Source organism: Hetaerina americana, unplaced genomic scaffold (assembly GCF_022747635.1).
Source record: "Hetaerina americana unplaced genomic scaffold, ioHetAmer1.1.p SCAF_5, whole genome shotgun sequence".
In the NCBI taxonomy this organism is placed as follows: Eukaryota; Metazoa; Arthropoda; class Insecta; order Odonata; family Calopterygidae; genus Hetaerina; species Hetaerina americana.
In genome coordinates, this window is record NW_027287095.1 from 62295364 (window position 1) to 62321808 (window position 26445).

The window sequence follows — 26445 nt, forward strand, 5'->3', positions numbered from 1 at the left end:
CCGTATATATTGTCAATGACATTACTACGAGGGTTGCTAATTATATTTTGAGCTTATTAATGGAAGGACAGTAATTTATTGTTGAAAATGGCTTTATTGTTTTTCGAGGTATTCTCCATGATAATCAATATACGTTTGCATGCGCTCGAGCCAACTTTCGTAACACTTTCCACTCCGATTGAGGTACCTCCAAAATACGGTTTTTGAATGCATCAGCGACTTCTTCAGGCGATGGAAACGTTGACCACGCTATTTTTTCTTGATTAACGGAAATAAAAAGAAATATTTTAGTGCCAAATTAGGGCTGTACCAAGGATGACCTGTCAAATCGACGTTTTGGCCAGTCAAATAAGTAGTTTTTTCAGTCGACCTGTGAGAGCTTGCATTGTCATTATAAAGAATGATCCTTCGTTGCCGCTTCTTTTTCCGAATTTCATCAAGCACTTCCGGCAAAAAAATGGTCGTGTACCATTCAGAATTCACGGTTCTACGTTGTTCTAACGGCACGGTTGCTACATATCCAGTTATTCCGAAGAAACAGACGATCTTTAGCTTCGTGTACGAATCACTTTTGCCGGATTTGGCTCGTCTTAGAAGTCCCATCCAATGGATTGTTTCGGGCTCGTACGCATAGATCCAAGATTCGTCACCTGTGTAGATGTTATACTCAGCTTTTGATGCACCGCGATTGTGTTTGCTAAGCATATCTTTGCACCAATTGACGATTATCTTTTTGAGCTTTTGTCAAATTATGCGGGATCCAACGCGAACAAATAATTTTTTTCACAGCTAATTGTTCATGCAATATCTTATTGGTGCTCGTTATACTAGTCCCTAAGGATGCCTCAATCTCAGGATAAGTCACATGGCGATCTTCCTTTACTAGTTCTTGCACAACATCAATGTTTTCTGGCAAAACAACTGATTTTGGACTACCTACGACTACGACCTGTACTTTCGTCGCTGACTGAACGGCGACCGTGATGGAATTCGTTAAACCAGCATTTCACACTGGCAAAGGGTGTGGCTTCATCGCCAAAAGTGGAAACAAGTACATCGATGCACTCCTGTCTTGTCAAAAGTCGTTAAAAATCATTGCCCAAAAGTATTCACGAGTTAACTCAATTTTTTCGCCGAGGCGAAATTTTCGAGTCACTGTAAGCAACACAAGTTATGATCAAACGACAAAATGTTCTGAAGAAAGTTAGCGTTAAAAGGATCAAACTTTCAGATGGAAACGTCAGATGGCACCCAAAGCACTAAGTGTTGCCGAGGCTCAATATATAAATAGCAACCCTCGTATAACAAATGATTAATTGTATTAACTGAACCTTCTGTTATTCATTTATTTGATAGTGGTCTTATAGGAAAATATGCATTTTGTCTGCCTTGCACAATTATAGTATTAACTAAGTATTCTATATCTCCTCAAAGGGGTGAAACATTTTTCAGAAGTGTTTTGGTTCCATTTTAGCAATGTTCGCTTTTTATACTGTAATTTTGTGCAAAATTCTACCAACCATGGTAGTGGACCCAGTCGCTTTTCCTGTCACTTGCAGTTTTCCTTGTAAGTAATAATAATAATAATACTTTATTCATTTTAAAAATGGTACAACCATATTAAATGTCGTCAATCATAATATTACTTAATATATAAACATAAGTTCTTAAATGTGATGAAGATTGTCACAAAAGAATTCATCCAATGAGTAAAGTGGGTGAGCAAGTAACCAGGTATATACCCTATTCTTGAAACTCTGGATACCATCTGATTTCAACTGAGTAGGCAGATAGTTATACAGTCGTATGTTCATATTGTGAAATGTGTTGTAAGTTGATGACAATCTACAATAAGTAGTATTTAGATTCGATTTACCTCTTGTGGAATAGTTATGGAGGTTGGATCTTAATTGGTAAGTTTCTAGATTAACTTTCACATGAATCAGAGCCTTAAAGATATACAAACAAAATACAGTCATGATTCTATACCTAATAAAAAAAGGTTTGCAGGAATCACGTGGTGGTATATTAGCAAGAGAGCGAATAGCTCTCTTTTGCAGTAGCAAAATTTGTTTAACATGAGGGGAATGACCCCATAACTGAACACCATAATTCAAATGACATTGAAAGAAGGCATGGTAAAGTGTTAAACGATACTCATTTGAAATGATAAAGTTGAGCTTTCTTAACATATAAACAGCTTTACTAAGTTTATTACAGGTCTGACTGATGTGAGTCTCCCAATTAAGTTTTGTATCAATATAAATTCCTAGTATTTTAGCAGTTTCAATATCAGTTGTTTTTGATTTAAGACTGCACACAATATGCTGAGTTTTGTTAGTATTTAATTGTAAATGATTAACATCAAACCATTCCTTAGCCTGTTTTTGGGTAGCGCTAGATCGTAACTTTGCATCTTCTGGATGTTGACACTTTTGCACAAAAGTAGTGTCATCAGCATATAAAACAGATCTAGGTTTCATATTACAGGGCAAATCATTAATCATGATAATGAAAAGTACTGGGCCAAGCACAGAGCCCTGTGGTACACCACATTTTACTTTAAGAGCTGCAGACCGACAGCCATCAAGTTCAACCAATTGGTGGCGATCATCCAAATATGACTTCATTAGTTTCAGTGCAACACCCTTAATACCATAATATTCTAGCTTTGTTAGTAATATTGAATGATTAACACAGTCGAAGGCCTTACTAAGATCACATAGTGTCACTGAGACTGATTCCTTTTCTTCAAATGCATTAATGACATAATTAACTATGGACTCTACTGCCAAAATTGTAGATTTCCCAGATCGAAAGCCGTACTGGGAATTGGAAAAGAGATTATTTAACTCAAAAAAATTACACATTTGATCTTTCATAATAGCTTCAAAAATTTTACCAAAAACGGGGACTATGGAAATGGGGCGGTAGTTAGCTAAATCATCTTTATCACCTTTCTTATAGACAGGTACTGTTTTGGAATATTTTAGAGCTGTTGGAAAATCTCCTGTCTCAAAACATAAATTGACTAACATTGCTAATGGTTCTGCAATGAGCACAATAATGTCCTTTATTAGGGAGTTAGAAAGATCATAAATATCCTTACTGTTGGATTTTTTAAATTTTTTAACAGTCGATATAATATCAAGTGGAGTAACAAAATTCCATTTAAAATTTAAATTATTCGGAGGAAGATTTTGCAGCATATAGTATTACCAATATTGGCAGCATCAACTTTTCGAGAGAACAAATTGTCTTCAATTCGTGGAAGGAACCTCATTATAGCCCCTTTGATGTTATCCAGGATCCCGAAATGGATGCCTTTCAAGCTCCTTTTTATTCTTGGGATTAAAAAGAAATCTGGTAGTGTAAAATTGCCATTGGTAGGTTACTTTCACGGCAGTCCAAGACATCGTGTGAGATTATAACATGATCAACCTACTGATCTTCTGATAGCACCTTCAGGACCATTTTGACACAAACCTTTCTCATAGCTTAATATTTGGTAATAATTCATTGCACCGTAGTTTCCAGAACATATCACTCTTTTGCTAACATTCTGACACTTGGGCACTGATCGGCAGTAAATATGTTTCTCACTTTATGAATATTTTTGTCATACTGTGTAGTTGAATGATGTCCAAGGCTTTCCTCATCACCTCTCTACCCTCCTGGAACATCTTGGGCCAGTGGAAAACTATTCTTTGGGACATTGCTTCATTTCCATAAGCACCATTAAACATGGTCATGGTCTCCAAACCTGATTTTCTGAGCTTAACACAAAATGTTTTCATGTGTCATTGCTCCATGGAATGTGGCAATGTGAATTCATGACACAATCCTACACCAGGTGTCCAGCCTAGCAATGATGCACACACTGTAACAGCCCAAAGAAAACTGATGCAGGTCATGTTGCTTTCCCAAGATCTTCTACTACCTTTCCCACCACAAATCACCACACTCCAGCCATTTGTGTCAGCAGGAAAAAAAATCACTCTACTTATTTTTGGGGCAAAACCTGTATGTAATTGGGAATTATATACTGATAAAATTGATATTTTTGAAATGCTAAACCTAGTTTAATAAATAATGCACTTCTGAACATGTTTTTCTGTATGTACTCTTTATTCTGTACCAGTAAATGAATATATTAGAGAAATTGTGAATATTAATGTGAAAAAATTACTATCATGTTTTCTAATGCCATTACCATTTCTATCATTTTTTCAATTGTTATCGCAAAGGTTCAGTATTTGCATGTTCTATGGGTTGTATAATGTTGGTCAGTATAAACTTTTCTGGTGGTATCCTCAAATACTATTACTGATGACTCTGGATCCTACCACGCAATGCCATTGTCATTAGTTGCAATATAATTTAAGTATGAACTAATTATGAATTTACCAAAACTACAACCTGGTTTCTCAGAGAATGATTTCAATCTGTTGTTTCCCTTCTCCTACCCATTGCACGTATTGGGGTGGAAATATTATTCCGTCCACTTCTTTTCTCCCACCATCAATCCTTCTCCTATTTGCTTCTTTTTTATAATCAACCAGTAGAATCTTTCCATTGATAATGTCCAACAGAAACCACTGACACTCCAGGACAATCACCACAGGTGCACTGATGTGTAATGATTTACACTGCTGATATAATCATAATTTGATGAGATAAATACACACTAATTTTCAGATACAAGGATCGTGGCCAACAAATAAAATATATTATAACTCTTAACACGGTGGACACAAGGAAAACAAAAAGAATTAGTAATCTTTTTTTTTTGCAAAATGAGCACATACCCGCTTTGGAATGTACCTTCCTATTTTCTAATCTCTTCACTTATTTGAATGCCATTAAATATAAGTATGCCTCCTTTTGGAGCTCTGCAGTCCAATGCATTAAATTTTCTTGATAAGTGTGACCTCTGAAATGAGCCACAAAGAGCTCAAAAGGATTCATATTTTCAAGAGATGGATCAAAATAGTAATTTCTTTATGCATGGATAAATGAGTTGAATGCAAACATATTATAGGAAATAAGTGTGGAAATAATTTAATCAATATTAGAGGAACAATATACAATATACAGTGGGAAGTAGGAAATAGAAATTTCAGTTTCAGGATATCATATAATTAAGGTTTGCAAAACAATCAATAACTAGCTCCTACACTGCAAGATATGATTCAATTCCTTGTCTTGAGAGTCCCAGCTTTGTTTGCCTTATTTCTGTTCTGGCATTCACCAAAGTGTTGAAGGAACTGCAAATGTATTTCTGGGTGAAATACACGGCCACAACCAGGGCAAATGACATCTTCCCTCGTTTGTGTGAGCACTCCATCTGGGAACTCTTCCAAATTATCGACAGCAGTCAAATTTGGCACTATTACATCATTAGATTTTAATTTGATACCTTGAGCAGCTTCCTGCACATTGGCACCAATTCTCAATGGGCTTGGAAATGCCCTTGTATTCCATTTGGAATCCCTGGAACCTTTTGGCACATGGTTGGGTACAACAGTGTCTGAGTAAGAGGTGGGCAGGGGAGGGAGGATGGCTGAGAGTGCTGTTGCAGATGACGATACTAGGTTTTTGGCACTTGCCGTCATCTCTTTATCAACAGGTGTCGAATGTCCCACTTTGCTAACCCCAGCACTTGCCAGCGAGAGTGATGATGCTGAAGACATTGTCGACGTGGACCTTGAAGGTAACAGCACAGAAGAGGTTGGAATGTCTAAACTACTCTTGTCATGGATATCCACCTTGTCTTTAGATCCACTTGGCTCTACAATAATATTATGAGGAATTTGCTGCATGGAGGAAACCAAGGGACTTGTATCATCTGTACAATTGGACTGTGATCCTTGAATTCCTGAGTCCATTGTGACGGCAGGTTTAGAACTAGAGGAGTCACCATCAATGACTAGATCATCCCCAAGATATATTGTAGAACCTCTGGGAATCAGATGTCCTTGCTGAAGAAGTAAAGAGAAACAAAAAATTAAGAAAATGGCAACATTAGCAATAAACTTATCAATGGGGAATAATTTAAAATGCAAATGAAAATGCAACATGTAAGTTTAAGGGCACCCCTATTTTCTCATGGTATCATAAGTCTATCATTTAATATTTAACCTACTAGCGAGCATCATTAGCAAGATTGTACGTAGATACTGTCTGATAGGAAACCATGCAGGACCAACCAACATTTAGTGTAAAAACTAACTGATATATGTAGATAAATATACACCTTGAAGTGTATTTTAACCATCAATTTCATCTTGAAAGCATATTTTGATGGTGCTTTTGATTTAATAAATAAAAGCTTTTATTTTTTTATCACATTCTTTTGAGAAAATATAGTTAAAATATGTTTCACTCTGTAATTATTGTTTATCTGTAGTTATTATTTTTTTAAATATGGTATATATCTTCATATTAATAATTTATCGGTTGAAAATGCCAGCATATTATTTTTAACTAAGAATTTAACACAGGTAAAATTTATAGTAGCAACTTTGAAACATATGTAGAACTAGACCCATTTATCAATACTAAAAGTTAATTTACAAATCTCCCACAGAAAATAAATATTAAACTCTAAATCACATCTCATGAAATGTAGTAATAAGTGTTGCCATAGCATAGTGTTGCTATCCCATTATAAAACACTACTAATAAACTTATTAATTGATTTGCAGTGTTTGGTAACAGAATTAATATTGACAGACTTGCCATTTTGGACTCTGCCTTTCACAATATCCTGTCAGCATTTGTACAGTAATTGAAATACTTAATTGAGCATAATTAATAAGATTCATATTTGTAGGGTAGCTCCTATTTTCTTGGGAGTAAATATCTAGGAAACTTTCTACTCTCTGTTAGAGATTTTATGTTGAATTGAGTGTCTTATCACATATTTTTAAATGTAATTTATACTTACTGGCATATGCAGTGAGGTTCTGAATGTAGGAAAGGAATTTTTACGGCAAATCGTGATGTGTGATGAGCAATTACTTTCCCTTCCATCACTACCACAACAACAATGCTTTCTTTGGCTAGAGGTCACACGATCATTGGAAGACTTCTCCTCCCTCAACTGCAAGCAGATAAATAAGTGTACTCTTGAGTATTCATTCTGATATTATATCAAGATAACATGCATCATTCTGACATGACATTGTGCATTGAAACTCAAATCATTTTAGATGATATCATCGCTTTCCTTACCTGGAGTTTGTATATGTTCAATTCCTCTTGGAGTTCCTGCACTTTGGTCTCCAACCGCTCATTCTCCTGTCTTGCAAGTTCTTTCTCTCTTTTCTCTGCTTCCCAGTCATCCTTGTTGGCTCTGACCTGAGAAAATATAGATGCATTGCTTTAGGTAATATTCGATATTAAAAATATTTGATAATCCTAGCATTCTACATACATGGCATATTAGTATGAAATTTTAGAGAAAGAATTTTTGGCTGGTTTATTTACATATTTAATAGAATTTCCTTAAGATAAGTAACCCTGAAGCCCTCTTTCCTAAGAGTGTGGGCAAATTCAGGAGAATATCTACAAGTTTATTCTTTTCCTTTGTGAGGACTTTGATTCTCAAAATTACAGGTATTTCTCTTGTATAAATGTAAGCTAAATTCAAATGACCTAATATATTATCTCAGAAAACTGGATTGTTTACTCATAAAACACCAGAAAATAATTGTCTTGAGGAATATGTTTCATTTGTAGAATCACTATTGTATTTCAATAAAGATTTAATGCATGGATAATGATATGAAGTGTGTGAAAGAAGAATCCAAATACATAGGTGTATCTTAACCGGTGGTGGGCATATATTTAAGGTCAGTCATAATATCTAACTTCATTATCAGTGCCTTCTCAACTCACCTGTATTTCAAGGACTTCAACATGTTCCTTGTGCTCTCGTTCCATGCTTTCCATCCGCCTCTTCAGTTGCCCAATCTCATCTCTCAGCTTCGCATTCTCTACGTGAAGCTGCCTTGTCACGTCACCTCCATCTTCACTCTACTCAAAATAAACAACAATTATAAGTTGGAGAAAAAAATGTTTTGACAGCTCCAAATCATTGGAATTTGATGAATATTTTCAAAGTCATCTCTTAGGCATAAAGGCGATTATTTTTTTATGAAGTTTGATTTATAATTCATTGTGTTTCAAATGTTAAAGCATGACTCAACAATAAAAAAAGCTCCTGAAATTGTTGAAAAACCATTTCTTTCTTCAATTAAAGACTTAAATAAGTTGTTTTTGCATGAATGCTCAACTTTCGTACGTAAATTGACCATTTTCACAAAATACTGATAAAAAATTGAACAATTAAATTTGTAAGCATTAAAATTCGTACTTGGTAAAAATATTTAAAAAATGATGATAAATTTGAAAAAATGAATAATTTTTATTAAAATTAAATTTGGTCAGTTCTTAAATTTTTATGTTAATAGAAAAAAAAGAGTGAAAATAGCTTACCTCCTTCGTCCTAAGTAGCCTGTTCTCAATATTTTTATTCATCTGCGCTTGCTGATCTTGTATTGTGGAGAGTAACTTTTCAACATACATCTGTCGATCGTTATTGTATTTCTGCCATCGCTTGTTGACTTCGGTCACCTGAAAAGATCAAATTTTTTTCACAGCTATAATTGAATGAATATTGGTCATGGAAAAAATCCCTCAAGTTACCACCAAAATTACTTTCCAGGAAGCTTGATTCAAAGGTGAATACAAATGCTGAGTCGCGATAGATTCATATATGTATTGCAGATCATGCATCAAGAAATGTGTTCTGCGCCAAATCCTCAACTAATTCTTTTGCTGAAGTAAGTTCAGAAGGACTTTGGATTACCATTTCAAGATTTTCCTCGAGTTTCCCGAAAAAATCGTCATCGGTGGGCTTCTCATTCAATCCGAGAAATGAAGCAAATAATACCGAATGAACGAAAATGTTATTGTATGTTTTATTAAGTCAAATAATACAATAACTATGACCAGTGGAAAGTGTATAGTTATAAATCGAGGTTAGGATTTGGAGCGCGTGCAAACTTAATGCGGAACGGCAAGGTGGGTTGCATGTATGCGTACCAACCTATTTACATCAACTTTACATTACCATCTGAATATTTCGTTTTCAGAGCCGCATTGCCCCTTGTCTACTATGTAATCGATCAATATCCTGTGGTTTCCGAGTATCCAAGTTTCCGAGTATTTAACTAACTACGCGAACAAGGTATTGTATGTATCACGTTGAACTTCGTCACCAGCTGGAAATGCCATGGATAATAACACTCACGGCATGAGTCAACTAGGACGGTGAATAAAAAGTTCCGCGAACTCCCGAGGTCCCGCAGCGCAGTTAATTTTCCTTGTTGATGTGAGTGAAGATGGCGCGCTAAGTCGCTGTGTTCGTTTGAAGACTGTTATAGTTGTAACCGTAAAAATGTTCATTTGGCCGAGGGTGAAGTTAAATTACGTTAGTTTTTATTACGTTCTTCTTGGAAAAAATTCATCAGTGTTGTAGTAATTTTATATATATTAACATATTATAACAAATTTATAAATCATACTTCTCGAAAACTAATAAAAACATAATGACTTGGAGCCACAATGAGATATAACCCCAATTGAAAATTTAAAAGATATAATAGCCAAATTTGGCGTTAAAACTTAGAGAAGTATTGTAACGTATGTACATGGGAAATATATTTATCAAAAGGTCTTGGCTTTTGAATAAATAATAATATCGCGGCATGACAACTAATGAAAATATTAAATATGAGAATAAAAAACTTTAGCATAAATCTCCCTCTATTTAACTAATCCGTATCATTTTTCCTCAGCGGACGGTTTGGTGGAAGAGTTAGTAAATGAATGCCAGTATGATGAGGAAAGCGGGATTTTTTCTTCATTTCACTCGGAAAGAAGTCTTTGGTGAATCAGGTCACCTTCGCTTGGGTGCTCAGAAAAAGGCAAATTTTGAAAAGGAAAGGAGGAGACTCTAGGTCAGCCGAGATCCTTTACGTAGGATAATAACATTCCTCTCTAGCTCTCGCAAAGAAGAAAGGAAACTTAAGAGTGAGTCGCAAATTTTGCGCGGCACGGTAATAAGGGGTAGGTAGATGAGAAAGTTTGGGGGGTTAAAAATTACCAAAAACTATTGTAACTTCATCCAAGGGATCGCTTTTTCCGAGATTTTCTCAATGCTTGGTTGGTGATAAGAAAATTTGAATTACTTTTTGGGAGGATAAATTCAAATTCAAGCATACGGATGCCTATTTTTTCACGTTTTAATTGAACAAAATTTCTGATACGAAAACTTTTCAGAAACCATGTCATGAAAATATATAATTTGAAAAATACATTTTGCATTATACTCATAAAATTTAGTACATTTAGTTCGTTTTTGAGTGGATATGCACATTAAGGACAGCAGAAATCTCGTTTTATATCATAAGGCTTACACTCACTAAGCGATCTCAGCAAAACATCTTGAGATACTTTTGGAATTTCTCACTGGGAAAATATCTCGAGATTTAATTGGTAAAAGCAGGCAGGGCCGGCGTACTTTCCGCCACTATAAACCCCGACTGGCTTTTTCCATTGGGCCCTTATCGCGCAGCGATAGATTTTTGCTCCCCTCGCCTGAGTTGAGAAAATCCGATCTCTTCCCGTGGTCCTTGAGTCTCTTAGAAAGGCATGGCAATTAATGCATAGGGCGTCCTTTATCCTCCCTTCAAACGGGGACGGCGAGGAACTCAAGACGGATGCGCTAAGAGTTAATATTGGAGAGGCGTAGGAATTGAAACCCTAGCGCCGGTTTATTAGGATGGGGGTGGGGAGGGTCTTTATTCCAGAAGGGAAGACTTTGGACCAAACTGAAGTCCATAATCGACCGGTACCAGAACCCTTGGTTTCATTTTTATGATTATTTCACCAAAGAACAAAAACGCCTATGTACAGGGAAGTATCAGCTTTTTCGTTTTCCAATAAGGAATTCGAACCCATGACCTCTGAGCGCTCAGATGAGGACCAAACACCATCACCGAGAATGGTGATATCCTATCATATTTTCCTCAGATATAAAATATTCAGCTTGCCACTAAATCACCTTCTCCATCTCCTCAACAGATTTGTTTCCCATATAAATTCAGCCCAATTAATATCATTCGACCATGAGTTCGGCTTGGCAATAATCATTAGTTTCCCCAGGGATTTAGTAGCGTCCACCATTAAGAGTTAAAAAAAACTATTTCCTTTAATTAGCCAAGTCAAGAATGCGAACATCATTTCGATACTCTACTGAGATCGAGCAAGTTAAATGAATTCAACAGATCATTCCTTACGTCAGTGATAACAGCCTGAAGTTTAAGATTCTCCTCCTTGACCAGCCGCAGGTCCTTCTTCACTTCGTCCAGTTCATCTCGGGGAGACATGGTGCTGGTGTCTTTGGTATTCTGCAAAAGAAAACCAAAATTCAATACAAGATTCTTAGGTTTCAACGTGAAGGGTAATGTTATGTGGGGTCTACTGCAGGGGTCGGCAACCTTTTTCTGTTGTCCGAGGTCGGAATGTCAAGTTTTGAATTGTTGGAGCGCCATATGCCGTAGTGATTAACATATCGCGGTTAAGCAAGCAGTGTTATATTAATACTTCATGGGAAATATTGAAACCATTTGCGGATCCGACCTGCGAAACTTAGGTTGCCGATGGGTCCCTGGTTCACTATGACAATGAGGTACGTAGGCATGGAGGTTCAGATGGGGAAAACACGGAATCGCGTCGCCGAAAGTGAACGAAGTTTTGGGTGAATTCGTCCGCTGACTCATTCCTCTTTGTTCCTCCCTTTCTGGACCCCCCCCCCGTGGTCAAGTTCTGGCTACGTGCCTCATATTGCGAATCAAGCAAAGCAAGTCGTGCAATTTTTCTTGATGGATAACCTCAGATGTTCTGAACATTTGCTCTGATTGTGAGAGCTGAAAGCCTTGAGTTTTTAAAACTCGGATGACTTTCTTCGGAGGCCATCCATCAAGAAACTTAACATCAGTCAGAGGATGCATGGGCGTTGCCACTGACGACTGTAAAGGATTGCATCTGAACGAATACGCAAAAGGTTTTGTCACGGAAATATTGAACTTGACTCGCGATTCGATATTGTATTATTCCGTACAAAAATCACTGTAATATAGGAGCTATTTAATATGGGAGATGGGTGGGCTTGATTGGATTTAAGTGAAGATTGTGTTCTTTATAAGCTTTCTGAGCCTTAAAAATTTGCAAGGGGGGACTGAAGGAATTTACAGCCTTCTTGCCCTCTCAGAATTCACTTCCTGCTGTCAAGAACAGGTTTAATTATCTCGAAAATATGCGATATATTAAACTATCATTTTTTTGTCGACATGGGTCCATGTTAAATAAAAAGCAATATCATCTTATTAGAGGGTGAGGCTACTAAAATTAAAATCTGAAATTCTTGCTCGATGCTTTTAAACGCTTTGAGGCAATATCCGCCAAATGAATATCGTTCAACGCCGCTCATAATCTCCTCTCACATCCTTTTATTTACACCAAGACCGTGAGAGGAAGGCGGCAAGACAAAGATCAATATGGATTTAGGCACAGAATTCTTAGGGCTTTGATACGTTCGGGACAGGATCAAGGATAAAATGCAAACACATGGGTAACAGGCAGAAACAGCAAGTACGTACTGAGGCACGAGGAAAGTATGAAAACGGGCACATTTCCACTAACTACGAGGAAGGAATAGATCTGGAATATGATTTCAGGACACTACTGAATTCTAAGTACTCATTTAAATTAATTAAAACATGCCTTACTCTCATCATCTCTGCAGCAAAGAATGACGAAGAAGAGTATGAAGGCCGACTCCAACCATAGGAATGAATCCAAGTTGGACAGCGATTTCAGAAAGCACGCCCGTCACATCCGGCGCTGGCCACGAGAAACTTCAACATGTTCGCCGAAGCCGAGACGAGCGTGGGCGCGGTAATCATTCTGTTGCCTCGTCTGGTGGGTTAACATTGAAATTGGAGGAGTCAAGAGTGAATGGACTGAACGGTCACCAAGGAGTTGAGAGGGAGGAAAGACGGGAGGGAAGAGAAAGATTGGCGTGAAGAGGAAGAACAAGCTTAGTGTACATCCCGCACCTTGCCGTAGAATTCGTTCCAGCAGCGTGGGTGATGACAGTTATCCACCACTTCTCCGCTAAAGCTCGTAGTCCTCATGTCGTTTTAATTTTTTGTTCTGTGGCGGCACTGGCGGGATACAAGAGCACGGATCACAAACACGCACACACACACACACGCACCGTAAAATCACAGAGAGTTAGTCGAATCCTCTTCTTCACGGAAAAATAAAAATAACATGGGAGCACTTCGATAAAATAAAACGACTTGAAACTTCCGTACAAAATAAAATGTGCGTATGAGCAGCTCACGGCGAACTTTCGATGGTGTCGGATAAAAAATAAATAAATATCACAGCACACAATTCTATCACCAAGGATTATAAAAAAATATATAAATGTATCAGTCGAGTCAGGCGATTTGTCAAAAGGGCGTTCCTTTCTTTCACACGCGCACGCACAAACACCTCTCCGGCAAACGGAAATTGGGACAAAAATCCTCGAAGAGTGGGCAACCTCTCCGATTTATCGCTATGCGAAGTCAGTCTTCCCTCTCGGTCTCCAGCTCTCCTCTCCGTATAAGAGCATCTTTCCGACTGACAACAGACGACCGCCAACAGCTGAGGTAAAGCTCTTTTCCCCCTCCCCTATCTCCCCCATCCTACCATACCCTCCCTCCACTGCGATCGCGCACTGAGGAGAAAGGGAGAGAGAGGGGGGGCACATGCGTAGGCCGAGGGACGGGCGGGAGGGTGGAGAGGAGGTGGAGGGGGACGTATGGGAAAGGGGGAGGAGGTAGAGAAAAGAGAGGTTTTTGAGGAGGAAAGGGGGGGAAATCTCGGAGGAGAACTCGCGGTTTTCGCAGATTGGCGGGAAGCGAGGAGAGAGAAAGAGAAGGAGGGATCCGGATGAGAAGAGGTTACGTGTGCGGTCGAGAGGTTTGGTGGATAAGGGGAAGTACGGGAAATAACCTTTCGGAGCGACGCGACGGCGAGATGAAGAGCGGGATTGCTTTCCCGTCCTTTCCCGGCCTCCACCAAGTTCCATCGCGGATGATTCCCCACTCGGAAACCAATACTTAAGGACCTCTGACGAAACCCTTCCGCGTAACCTGCCTCTGTTTCCCGGAATGAGGCAGAGATAAAAACGGTTCCAAAAACCAAATCACGCACCGCAACTGTTGAGAGACTGTAGTCACACCAATAGACTCTCTGATGGTGCCGATCGAGATCGGTAAGGCACCAAAACCGCGGTTGCGGACTATAGTTACGAGTATGCCCATGCGGCTGCATGGACATACTGTAACTACACATTAATCGCATTGGAAAAGAGAGCCTTACACGAATAAATATGAATGATGGCATTTCTTCCGATGAAATAGTCTCCTAATACGAATACTAAGCTGGGAGCATCAGCGAAAGTGGATAAATGTAGGTTAGAGACATGGGGCCGTTATAATGTCTTGTTTAACTAAAGGGGCAAAGCTCCGGTTAAGTCTAAAACTCAGTTTTAAGACCGTTAGTTAAGTTCAAAACCGATCGTTTAAACAGCTCATTAACCGACAGACATTACTACGGGTACAATGTTTTCACATTCACTAATATGAAATATTATTTGTTTATAAATTTGAATTTTACGGTAATCTCAAATTTAAGTTAACGTTCGCGTTTACCAACGATTGTATTAATCGAGACATTATAAAAACGGGGCTAAGATAGAGAAGGCCACGTTGGGATTAGACTCTTGAAGTGAAAATATAATTGACAGTGGAAGATTTCCCACGGAGTTTGAGAAGGATTTATTGATTGCTGCTGAAGGAAACGGTGAATAAGAAGAACGAGATACCCCGAGCGTGGAGTATGGTGTCATATGCGTCCACGATACGTTTTAACGTGTATAATTACCCAAAGGATAGAGGAAAATGATAGACAACCTACATTAAATCAGTCTGGATTCAGAGAGAACAGAAAAACGAGAGGGAATATCACACTCTAAGAATTCTGGAAGAAAAAAATACACGTCAGCAATTCATTGCAAGTTGGCATATAGCATGTTTAAACTGTCGGAAACACTTGGTATGGATTATAACAACGGAAGTATAATTTATGAGATACAAAAGAGCCAAGTGAGCACCATGCAGGTGATAAACGGAAGAGAAATCGAGATGAAAATTAAGAAAGGTATTCGACAAGGGTGAAGTTCCTCACCATCACTTTTCATCGTACACTTACGGTTAGAAGAGGGAATAACAGGAACGCAGAGAATATGCATCAAATGAATTTGGCTTGATGGTAAGAAAGGTTGTCAATTGTTCTGTTTTACAAATGATATCACCGTAATGGCAAGTAATACAGAAAAACTGCATGCATCATTGAATACAATACGTGAAGTACTTCAAAGATATTACATAAAAGGAGGGAGTTGATGAAAGGGACGTTGAGTAAGGATATTAGGAAAAGGCTCGTCAAAACTTTGATATGGAGCGTTGTTATATGCGGCGCGGAAACATGGTCACTGTAGCAGGATGGTAGAAGTTGATTGGATGCTTTCGAAATGTGGGTGTGGAGAAGAATTGAGAAGGCGAAATGGACGGAAAGGAAAACAAATGAGGAAGTGCTAGGTATGGTGGGCAAGGATAGGGGATTGTTGGAAGACATGATAGGGAGGCAGGAAAAATGGATGAAGGCCGTATTAATCGGCAGTGAGATGTAGAAGAATGTAATGGAGGGGAGAATGTTAGGCAAACGAGGAAAGGGCGGGAATAGGATAGGGATGTTGGGAGGAAGGAAGTACTCAGAGATGAAGAGGGACTTCTTATAGAGTAGGATGGTGGGGTTGTGTTTTCTTAGGAGAAACAACATATTTACTTGGTAGTTGTGTTCATCCAAAACCTAGCTTAACTGGTAAATTACCTTATTATAATATATATTAAAAAACTATATATAAATAAATATATTCATATACTATAAATAGTGGGTCGCGGTAGTCCAGTGAGTAGAGCGTTGGACGGCTGACCGGAGGGTCCCGGGTTCGATTCCCGGACAAGGAACTCTGGGCACCTGCAGCTCCACCCAAGCTATGTGATTTTCCGGGTACCAGATCTTCCTGGGAAACCATAACCGGCACAGGGAAAGGAACTGGCCCCCCTACCCTGATGTGTGACTTTCACACGCCGTCGGGCTTAGTACTGGTATATACACACATGTATACACACACACACACACACACACACATATATATATATATATATATATATATATATATATATATATATACATGAAAAATATTCGGTGGCATCACACTCGGAGAAAGATCACCTTGACCGAGAACCAAACAATTGTGGGCCTGGGCAAATTAAGGACATAATTCAAATATCCTTAAAGTGAGAACTTTTAAAGTTCTGCATGCAAAGGAATTTGATGTCATATCGACCTCCACATATCGGCAAACCAGCAGCTTAATCTGCATCTTTAGAGGTCTAACTGGTGCTCAATGCTCATCCGTACGTTTTTATTTACTCTAGGCCTAAAAATTGTGGTTGTCGAAGTTCAAGTAAGATTGCCATCCGATAAAATATTCTCTTTCGGGCGGTAAACAAACCACGGACCACTTATTTGCGTTCGGCAGCCAGTGGATCCTTGCGGTATTACCGATCCCGCGTCACAAACCGACCACATTGTTTACAAATGATGGAAAACACTGCCAAGACGATGTGAAGCGACGCGCGAAATTAAGTTTGGGGTCGCGATTCTCGCGATTCAGACCTTGCCGCCATCCCGACCGCAGCGGCCGCGGAAGTTTTCTGGGCTGCAGAGGGGACTCACACGCGCTCACGACATCGGTGAACCGCAGAAAAAATATGATAATGAGTTTACTTAGAAAATGCGGGAAAACAGTTCGCTAAAGGAAAAATCAAGGGGATTGATCATAACATCTCGTCAGTCCTCAGATCTCTCTCTCTCTCTCTATGCGTGAAATCTTAGCGAGTACGTCAGTACTGGGCAAAATCGCTCTGTCATGGGGAATTTGCATATCGAAAAACATCAAAATAAAGGTTTAAGGACGAAAAAAATGGAACGAGATCGGAATCCTGCCGCACGTATATTGGTCCCTCATTGAATCCTGACATTTTACGACCTTCTAGTACATGGTGCCAAATAACCCAAAATACGAAATTCCGCGTACAAAAGATATGGTAGTGTTTGGAGATGGAGGGGTAGAGTAAGTACATTTTTTCTGCACATCTTGAAAATACCCAGGTGCGAGGGTGTGTGGCGGGGGTTGTTGAATCCGCGCGACAGAATAACGAGCGCTTGAATATATCGGTGACTGTCTCCCTCTCTCTTAACCTTATCCTGGAGGTCAACACTGCCAATATAATTTGGGGCCGAAATAATTCCCTCGGTTTCACAAGAACACTAATATGTTCTGTACGTTTCTTAAAGTCCAACCCTTGCCTGTTCCCTTGGTGAATCAATTGTTTGCTTCTCCACTCTTAATCATTTTCTCATATCGATGTTTAACAACTCTAACGGCTTTATTCTGAACTTTTTTCCAATTGTATAATGATAAGTTTCTCCCAACTACTTTCAAGGTATTCCAATGATACCACAATCAAATCTAAGCAAAACCAATATTAAACTACGAGGGTCATCCGGAAAGTAGTACCCGTTCGTGAAATAAAAAGACAAAAGTAAATATTAACAAACATAAAAAATTTTATTTGAAAGAGGATACTTTAAACTACTTCTCAACATAATCTCCAAGCAAATTAAGGCATTTGTCATAACGTGTGACAAGTTTCTGTATTCCTGCTGCATAGTCCTTCGCCGCCAGCTCATTGAGATACGCGAGGGACCCATCTTGCACAAATTTTTGCATAATGCAGATGGTGTTTAACAATTTCATGAACAATTGTTCGAGAAACATTGGGAAAATGCTCACAGATGTCATCAATTGTGACGCGCCGATCGTTCCTCACGAATTCGTCAACTGAGCTCACCAGTTGGTCTGTAATGACAGACGGTCTCCCCGAACGCTCATCGTCGTGTGTGTTCCCCCTCCCCATGTTGAAGTTGCGACACCACCGCCGAACAGACGACTCGTCCATTACATTGTCTCCATACACCTCCTTTAATTGGCGATGAATATCACATGGGCGAACGTTTCTTGCATTGAGGAATTTAATCACTGCCCTCACTTCACAACTGGCGGCGTTCTCAATTTTTTTAAACATTGTAAACAATCACAGAAACAACACAGGCAATGCTAGCGTCACGCAACTTGGCTCAGAGAAGGCAGACAAGCCACTGAAGCTATCTGACCTCGTCCAGCGGCTACTCGCGTCGTCAGCACTTCATGCGGCACGAACGGGTACTACTTTCCGGATGACCCTCGTATATAGCGTTTTATAATAATTTTTTCCCTCCAATAATGCATGAATAAACCTTTTTTTAAAGTTATTGCCGATAGAACTGCCGAAACTAGAAAATACGCAGCCAAATTGTTAATTCCAAAAAAATCTTCCATTCATCTTCCGTAATGAGCTAACGGTGTTGCATATTTGTATATTGATTATTTAAAATATGATGTGATGCAGTATATAAATAGGATAAGAAAGAACATAAGCAGAGGGAATGCATTGATACTTCGAAAAAAAACAGGCAGCGTCAAATATCATCAGACGAATGGTTGATTCATAATGGGAAATCTAAGCAAGCACATGGTGTCAACACAGCAAGTGTAACATATTGAGTTGCGAATGAAGATAAGTATAGTTTGACCCAAAATAGGATCATAACTACCTGTTGAGTTGAAAAAGGTCAGACAGAATGTTTTTACAGCCGGTCGTAGCTTCTCCTCGATATCCCCATATGGGCAGTTTTGAGGGAAAAACGAATGGGGAATGAATCCATCTGTCATTCATTTGCCAGCGACAACGTTATGCAGTCGAGTCGTAGCGCCGTTTCATTTAAAGTAACTAATACGTGACATCATCACGGTACAACAAAAATATTTGTGTTGGCAGATCAATTTTAAATATATCGAATTCTGAGCAAAAACCACAGTAATCAACCCAGAGGTTCGTATGATAGGTAAGGGTAAAGCCTCGGGTCAGTAGCCCAGAATTCTACCCAATGGACCACCGAAGTCTGATGAAAACCTGCCACAACATTGCCTTTTTTAAATTTCACAAATGTTCCCTTAGTTATGTTCGGTCACGATAGTTATAAGACACCCTATTTTTAGTTTGTCGGATGGATGATAATCAGGTCTCGGGTTGGAGTCCGTGCAATACTGATCATCTAAACGTCTCCAAATAATCAAGAGCTATGCTATTTTCTGATCAACAGAACTTGATGAGAAGTTTCAGGCGGAACGGCACCAAATTCGCGAATTTCGCTCGGCGTGCTGGACTCAACATCCCAGGCAAGATCCGCCTCCTTTTCTCACACTGACCCACCGATTGAAGAGTGTGGACAAATTTTTAAAATGCCAAGCAAAGTTTTTCATATCGATGATTCAATCATTGGCGTCGATCATTTTCATAAATCTTCAGAAATATTAATTGTTTATTCGAGCATTCGTCATCTTTTGATTGTTATTCAAACTACGCTGAGTTATCCTCAAAATGTCGAACAAAAGATTTTCATTATTTAACGGCGGTTAGATTAACTAGCTTCTCAACGAATGCTGGAGAAAAATCACGACTTTGAGATAGCAACGTTTCGACGCGGAACTGGTTGCTCTCGGTGCACCGTGTGTGTGCAGCTGGGTGTTTGATGCGAAATTTTCGACTTACCATGCCCCAAAGAACTGGGGCACAAGAGTTTCGAATGACGCTGGCAACATTGTTAATCATTCTACGGAGAAAGTGAGTTCGCCGTTGCTTTTCAAATACCCTCATTCAGCACTTAACGTATAAATGCGGGCTACCAAATTGAAGCACGTTTTCCCGGTCAACCGTTGCAATAGAATATGATGCAAAGGTTGTGAATAATGATGCGATTGACCAAAGAATCTATTTAAGGCAATGATGGGACATCATCGTCTTAAATAAATTACAGGTTTACTAACGATTTTACGTTCTGAATGACAGTTACAACATGAATAAAGGAATACCGTAATTATAAAAAAGGTAGGCAGGAGTCTATAAGCTAGAGAACTTTGGGATTTGAACCCGGTACACTTCGATTAACAGCCAAATACTCTCATCACGAAATGGAAATGACAGGAATCAAAAGTGTATGTTGTCATATTAGACCTTAAGGTGTGACCAAGGGTCCAAAAAACTTAATTGACAGGAATACGAACTTTGTTTCAGCATCAGAAATAACCACGACTGTGGTCATACGTTCAAAAGCCAATGACAGTGACGAGAAGAAGATTATTCGCGATCGATAAAGCAAAGGGTTTCCGGGTGCACCTAAATCGAATACCACAGGAAACGCCAATTTATCCGAATTTGGCTCTGAGGGCGTGTTTCATATCGAATTCCCAATATCAAATCGTTCTTCATGACTATGCGGTTTGGGGACATTTTGCCGTATATTGCTCTCTAAACTTTCCCCTCTCCAATTTCTAAGCTCGGTAGACACGCAATTTTTCATATCGACCAGCCGATATCGATAAAATATCGACGTTCGGTCATGTTTAATGAAACATCACATACATTATAAAAATTACACCGCAGTACTTTGAGGGATTGGAATCGTATCGCGTAATCGCATGAAAATCGTAATCAGTGCATTATGATATCGCAAAATTAACATATCAGAGTGCTGAAAAAGTTTATAAACTCACAACATTAACGTGAAGTGGTCGACACTATTCCATTTCGAACAAACTTTACAAAGGAAAACCTCGTTAGATTTTAAATTTGGAGCGTTTATTTCATTCTTGTGCTTTTAAACAGCCGATCTAGGCCGACCAGGTCTTAGTGCCTGACATCGAGGATGTAGATGGGTTAGTTTGGAGTAGCTGGGACTGCAGAGGAGCAGATTAAGGAAGGAGAGACACCCATTGGTGTTTTTATGAATAACGACTTGAGTGAAAGTCGAGTCACACTTTCACGACCCACCCGGGAGACAAGTGTTTCACTCCCAGTTCTCTCGACGCGACACTCAATTGGAGGTCAATGTTCTGATGAGAAATTCACCATCGCCGGAATGGTACTCGAGGTCTCTTCAGCACGGGAAATCCGCACATTGATCGCAAGACCAATCCGATTCCCGATTTTTTTTGCAAAATTAGAAGAGACTGATTAACATTTATTCGTTTCATAAGCATTACATTAGTTTTCCACAACATATCTACGCCCAAGAAAACCTCAATCGATTTCATGAGTTACAGGTCCTGTAGGTATCAATTTGGATTCGTGACTTTAATGGACAGGATGAGACTATTAAAATGTCACCTCGATGATTCCATGGAACTTCCATCAGTGACTTCCGTTTGTTGAAGCTCCACTATTTATGTGATTCGAAGTTTGTGGAGATTAACAACATAATTAAGATGGTGGCGACAACTTGGACAAGATCAGAGGGCCGACAACCCTTGGTCCGCAAGAATACTTCGGTGGTTCACCAAGACATTTCAAACAAGCGGCTACAAATATCTCACGGCTAATTCTGCTAAAATGAACATCTGTTTTCAGACCTTAGGGAGATGGCCAGTTTGTAACAATGACATTTATATGGAGTTGACCACGACTTTTTCAAACGAGAAGGAGAGCATGGGGGGAATGTGGAAGGGAGAGAGGGCTACGTGGAGTGAATAAGGGAGACAGTAAGAGAAGATACCATGCAGGGAAGAGAAACGAGGTAAAATTTCCCAAACATCTTTCCCAATCGCTCATTATTCATTTCACTTTTTGAACGCACCCCTTCCCCGCTTTTTAACTCCAACTGCAGGGCATACCCGTATTTCTTTAAGAAATAAAACTTTCATTAAAGAGCAACTTCATCATACAAAATCAAGAGCCTTAAATATATTCTTTAAGTTCAACACCACGCTAATTTCGTCTTAAAACGTCCATTTGATCCTAAATCTACGATACTTCCCCACGATCTTCTTTCATCAACTTTAGCTTTGCGCAGTATCTTTTCTCACACTCGCCTTCCTCAATCCCATTTCTATGGTAAATTACACACAAGTCATAATTTAAGAGGCTTTATTAATGTTATTATAATTAAGCAAGTCGAATTGACAGTTCTCATGGCTAAAATGGAAATTTTGTGCCCATTATTTAATATTACATATTTGCACACTAAATAAATCCGTCTCAGTGGTCCCGCAAGCTAAAAAAATGTAGAATTTATAGAGTTCCGCGAGTATCGAATAATTGGCGATAGGTTATAGGTCCTATTGTCTAGCTAAATTCCAAACTTGATGGTCGGGTTTATTTTCTTCCAAAAAAGCCTAATCTACGGAGCCCAGAGCTAAAGGAATACTGTCATATCGAATTTAGCGTTGCCGGTTATTAGATTCAGCAGAATTCGGAACGTGTTAGTCACTTCAATTGAAACGCGCGATTTCCTTCCCGCCCAGGACGACTAGCAGTCATAAAAGCGACATGACAATGAAATATTCTCTCGGCCATCGGGAATGAACGATTGGCAATCGGTTGATTAGTCATCATTTCACGTCAGTTCTTCCCCTTCATCCTCTGCACGTGAAAGGGCATTGGGCGGACGGGATTATGAGAAGCCGGTGATAGATTGATTCGATGAAGGAGCATTTTAGGGAGATGGAAGATGCGAATGTCCTGCGAATCGATTACAGAAATATTTTTACGAATCATGCTTTCGGCGCAAAAAAAGGGGGGAGGGGGGATATTGAGTCGTCCTTATCTTCACTGTCCTCTCAAAATACTGCTTTCGACACATATCCATGACGACGACATTTTACGGAAAGGGCTGATATATTTTACGCTCGTTATAAAAATTAAATGACGCATATTGAATATAGCGAGGGAATGAGAGAGCTAATAAAAGATGACCTATTTGGGTTCTTTCACCGGGTTCCTGTCCATCTTCTCGGTCTAATGAACTGAGTGTCCCTCTCGCCGAAAAGCAATCGAAGGTGGACTTGAGTTCCTGGAAAATAGTCTATTGTGTTCTGTTTGCCGTCTCCGACGTATTTAGTTATTCGCTAAATGAGCCTTCCCATCAACTAACTCAAACAGTATGTCAATGTAACACAAACGCGAAAAATTCGTTCGTAAGCGTTTCGTCGAGAGAAAGCCAAAAAAATATAGTATTGGGTACTCTGAAATACTCACGATGACCCTGTGAACCTTTTCTAACACCAATCCTTTCAAACTGTCTCCTAACTTTTACCTTTGAGGAAGAACTTTCTACAAATAGCTTTCAATTTGTGATGCAATACGATTGAGTTCACCGTGTCGACAATCGTTCCAGTAATTCCAAATGTTTAAATGGTTTTGAATACGTCACTATTAATTCTAAATAGCGATACATCGCGACGCTTCGGAGATTACGAAGGGTCGTACAAGATAGATGGGTAGAGGTCTTTATTTGGGCGAAATTGAGACCTAATGGTCCCTTCTTCCATATAACCCATAGTCGTATATATATTATATTAGGCTTTAAACTTATTATGACTTACTAACTGACTTATTATAACTTACATATATATATATATATATATATATATATATATATATATATATATATATATATATATTAATATATATATATATATATATATATATATATATATATATATATTAATATATATATATATATATTAATATATATATATATATATATATATATATATATATATATATATATATATATATATATATATATATATATATATATGCATTGACCCCTAGAGCTGTGCTGGCGGGAGTAATAAAAATTGCTCCTGGTAGGGTCACCCATGCCAGATAGGTCGAAGGTTAGGAGCCAGACGAAAGGTAGTCCACGCATCGTCTGTTCCTCAGTGAGGCGGCTGCAATGGCGTCTGACCCCAGTGGGGCGGCCAGTAAGTGATGGTGTCACGTTAAAAACACTATTGAGGAAGGCAACGGGAAACCACCTCAATTATCATTCCCTAGAAAAATATGATGGACAATAGAGATATTTTGAGTCCTGGCAACCACGGGGCTCGGCCCAATCGGCCGTGTGTCGTGCCCGGCAGCGGGGGAGGCAAGGCTTCCGCGGTCGTCATTCCTCGAAACCCTTGCAAGGGAAAACCAGCAGCAGTCGGACAGAAGAAGCAGGAGATGAAGACCAAATTAGTTAGAATAGGAACGTGGAATGTTAGGACAATGATGAAGACGGGGAAATTGGAGAATGTTAAGCGAGAGATGGAAAGGGGAAATATAGATATTTTAGGTCTATGCGAGGTGAGATGGAAAGATAGCGGGGATTACTGGAGTGATAAGTATAGAATAATATACAGCGGTAGGGACGAGAGCCAACGAGGGGCTGCCATAGTATTAAATGAAGAGGTAAGAAGAAGCGTAGTCAACATAGAGCAGGTAACGGATAGAATACTGCTAGTGGAGATAAAAGCAGAACCGACGAACTTAGTTATTATTCAGGTATACATGCCACCGAGCAACCATAAGGAAGAAGAGGTCGATAGGATATACGATCAGTTAGAGGACATGATCGCGTGTGTTCCTGCAGGGAAACATTTGATAGTGATGGGGGATTGGAATGCGACGATAGGCGGAGGAAGAGATGGTGATGAGGTGGGGGACTACGGTTTAGGCACGAGGAATGACCGCGGGGAGAAAGCAGTTGAGTTCTGCAGGAGACCGGGGTTAGTCATCACCAACACTTGGTTTAGACACCACAAAAGACGCAGGTATACATGGAAAATGCCAGGTGACTCAGGAAGATATCAGGTAGATTATATCCTGGTTAGACACAGGTTTAGGAACAGTGTGATAAATTCCCACAGCTTCCCGGGAGCGGATGCGGACTCAGACCACAATTTTGTTGTTATGAAATGTAGCGTACGTTTCAAAAAGATAAGGCAGGGGCGGCGAGTTAGAAAATGGAATGTAGAAGCATTAAATGGGTTGAAAAGGAAGGAATACAAACAGGCGGTAGAGAAAATCAGGGAGGATGGTAAAGGGCTTAGTACTATCGAAGAAAAATGGAAAATGATCAAGAAAGGGTTGTCTAAAGCCGCAAAATACACTATTGGAACCGTTAACGCTAAAAGGACTAGGAAACCATGGATCACGGATGAGATGATTACAAAGATGGATGAGCGGCGAAAATGGAAGAATATAAATACAGAATTAGGCAAAATGAAGTACAAAGAATTGAACAATAAATTGAGGCGGGCAACAAATAAAGCAAAAGAAGCATGGTGGAAGACGCAGTGCGAGGATATGGAAAGTCTGCAGAGGAAGGGTGAAATCGGTGCGCTGTACAGCAAAGTTAAATCGTAATCGGGAAGTAAGAAAGGAAGAGCTATACTAACAGTTAGAGATAAGGCGGGTAAGGTAATAGTTGACACAGGAAAGATCCAAGAGAGATGGAAGGAGTATATAGAAGAACTGTATAGTAAAGAACTCAGACCAACAAAGTTAGACATTGAAAAAGAAAATGGCGTAGAGGAAGATAGTTTAGGTCCAGGCATACTAGACAATGAGATAGAAAGGGCATTAAGGGAGATGAAACTAAATAAGGCCGTGGGGGTAGATAACATTCCCGTGGAACTTTTAAAATGCTTAGGAAAATGTGGGAGGAAGAGGCTATATGGGCTGATCCGTAGTATTTATGAAGAGGGAATCTGGCCGGAAGACTTTGTGAGATAAGTTTTAGTTCCTATTCCGAAAACGGTAAAGGCCACGTCATGTGAGGACTATAGGACAATTAGTTTGATATCCCACGCAGCTAAAGTTGTTCTCAGGATCATAAACAAAAGGATAGAGAGTAGGGCAAATGATTACTTAGGAGATGATCAGTTTGGGTTTAGGAAGGGGAGAGGTACGCGTGATGCCATTGCAGTAATGAGATTATTAATCGAGAGGAATATAGAACACAACCAGGAGGTATTTGCCTGTTTCGTAGATTTCGAAAAACCGTTTGATAGGGTGAATTGGGAAAAACTAATGAGTATATTGCAGAAAATAGGAATAGATTGGAGGGAAAGGAGGCTAATCCGCAACCTGTACATGTCTCAGACTGCTCAGGTGCGGGTGGGAAACAGGGAGTCAGGATGGGCAGTGTTAGGAAGGGGTGTAAGGCAGGGTTGCCCATTATCACCGTTGCTGTTCAACCTGT

At 39.3% G+C, this 26445-nt stretch overlaps 1 protein-coding gene across 3 annotated transcripts in view; it reads right to left on the bottom strand.

Moving 5' to 3' along the window:
* Positions 1-5057: 5057 nt before the first annotated feature.
* LOC139693700 (reticulocyte-binding protein homolog 2b-like) overlaps positions 5058-26445 on the bottom strand; it is a 280562-nt gene continuing 259174 nt past the window's right edge. Inside the window, exons 1-7 of one of the 3 annotated variants that reach the window (XM_071591952.1) lie at positions 13191-13751; positions 11370-11480; positions 8503-8640; positions 7903-8040; positions 7237-7362; positions 6950-7105; positions 5058-5981 (exon numbers count right to left, since the gene is read on the bottom strand). In XM_071591952.1, coding sequence (XP_071448053.1) covers positions 5193-5981; positions 6950-7105; positions 7237-7362; positions 7903-8040; positions 8503-8640; positions 11370-11480; positions 13191-13268 — 1536 coding nt within the window. In that variant the 5' untranslated portion in view covers positions 13269-13751 and the 3' untranslated portion in view covers positions 5058-5192. Of the gene's footprint in view, positions 5982-6949; positions 7106-7236; positions 7363-7902; positions 8041-8502; positions 8641-11369; positions 11481-12860; positions 13752-26445 lie in introns of those variants that run through there. The other 2 variants (XM_071591953.1, XM_071591954.1) reach the window with 2 other exon arrangements.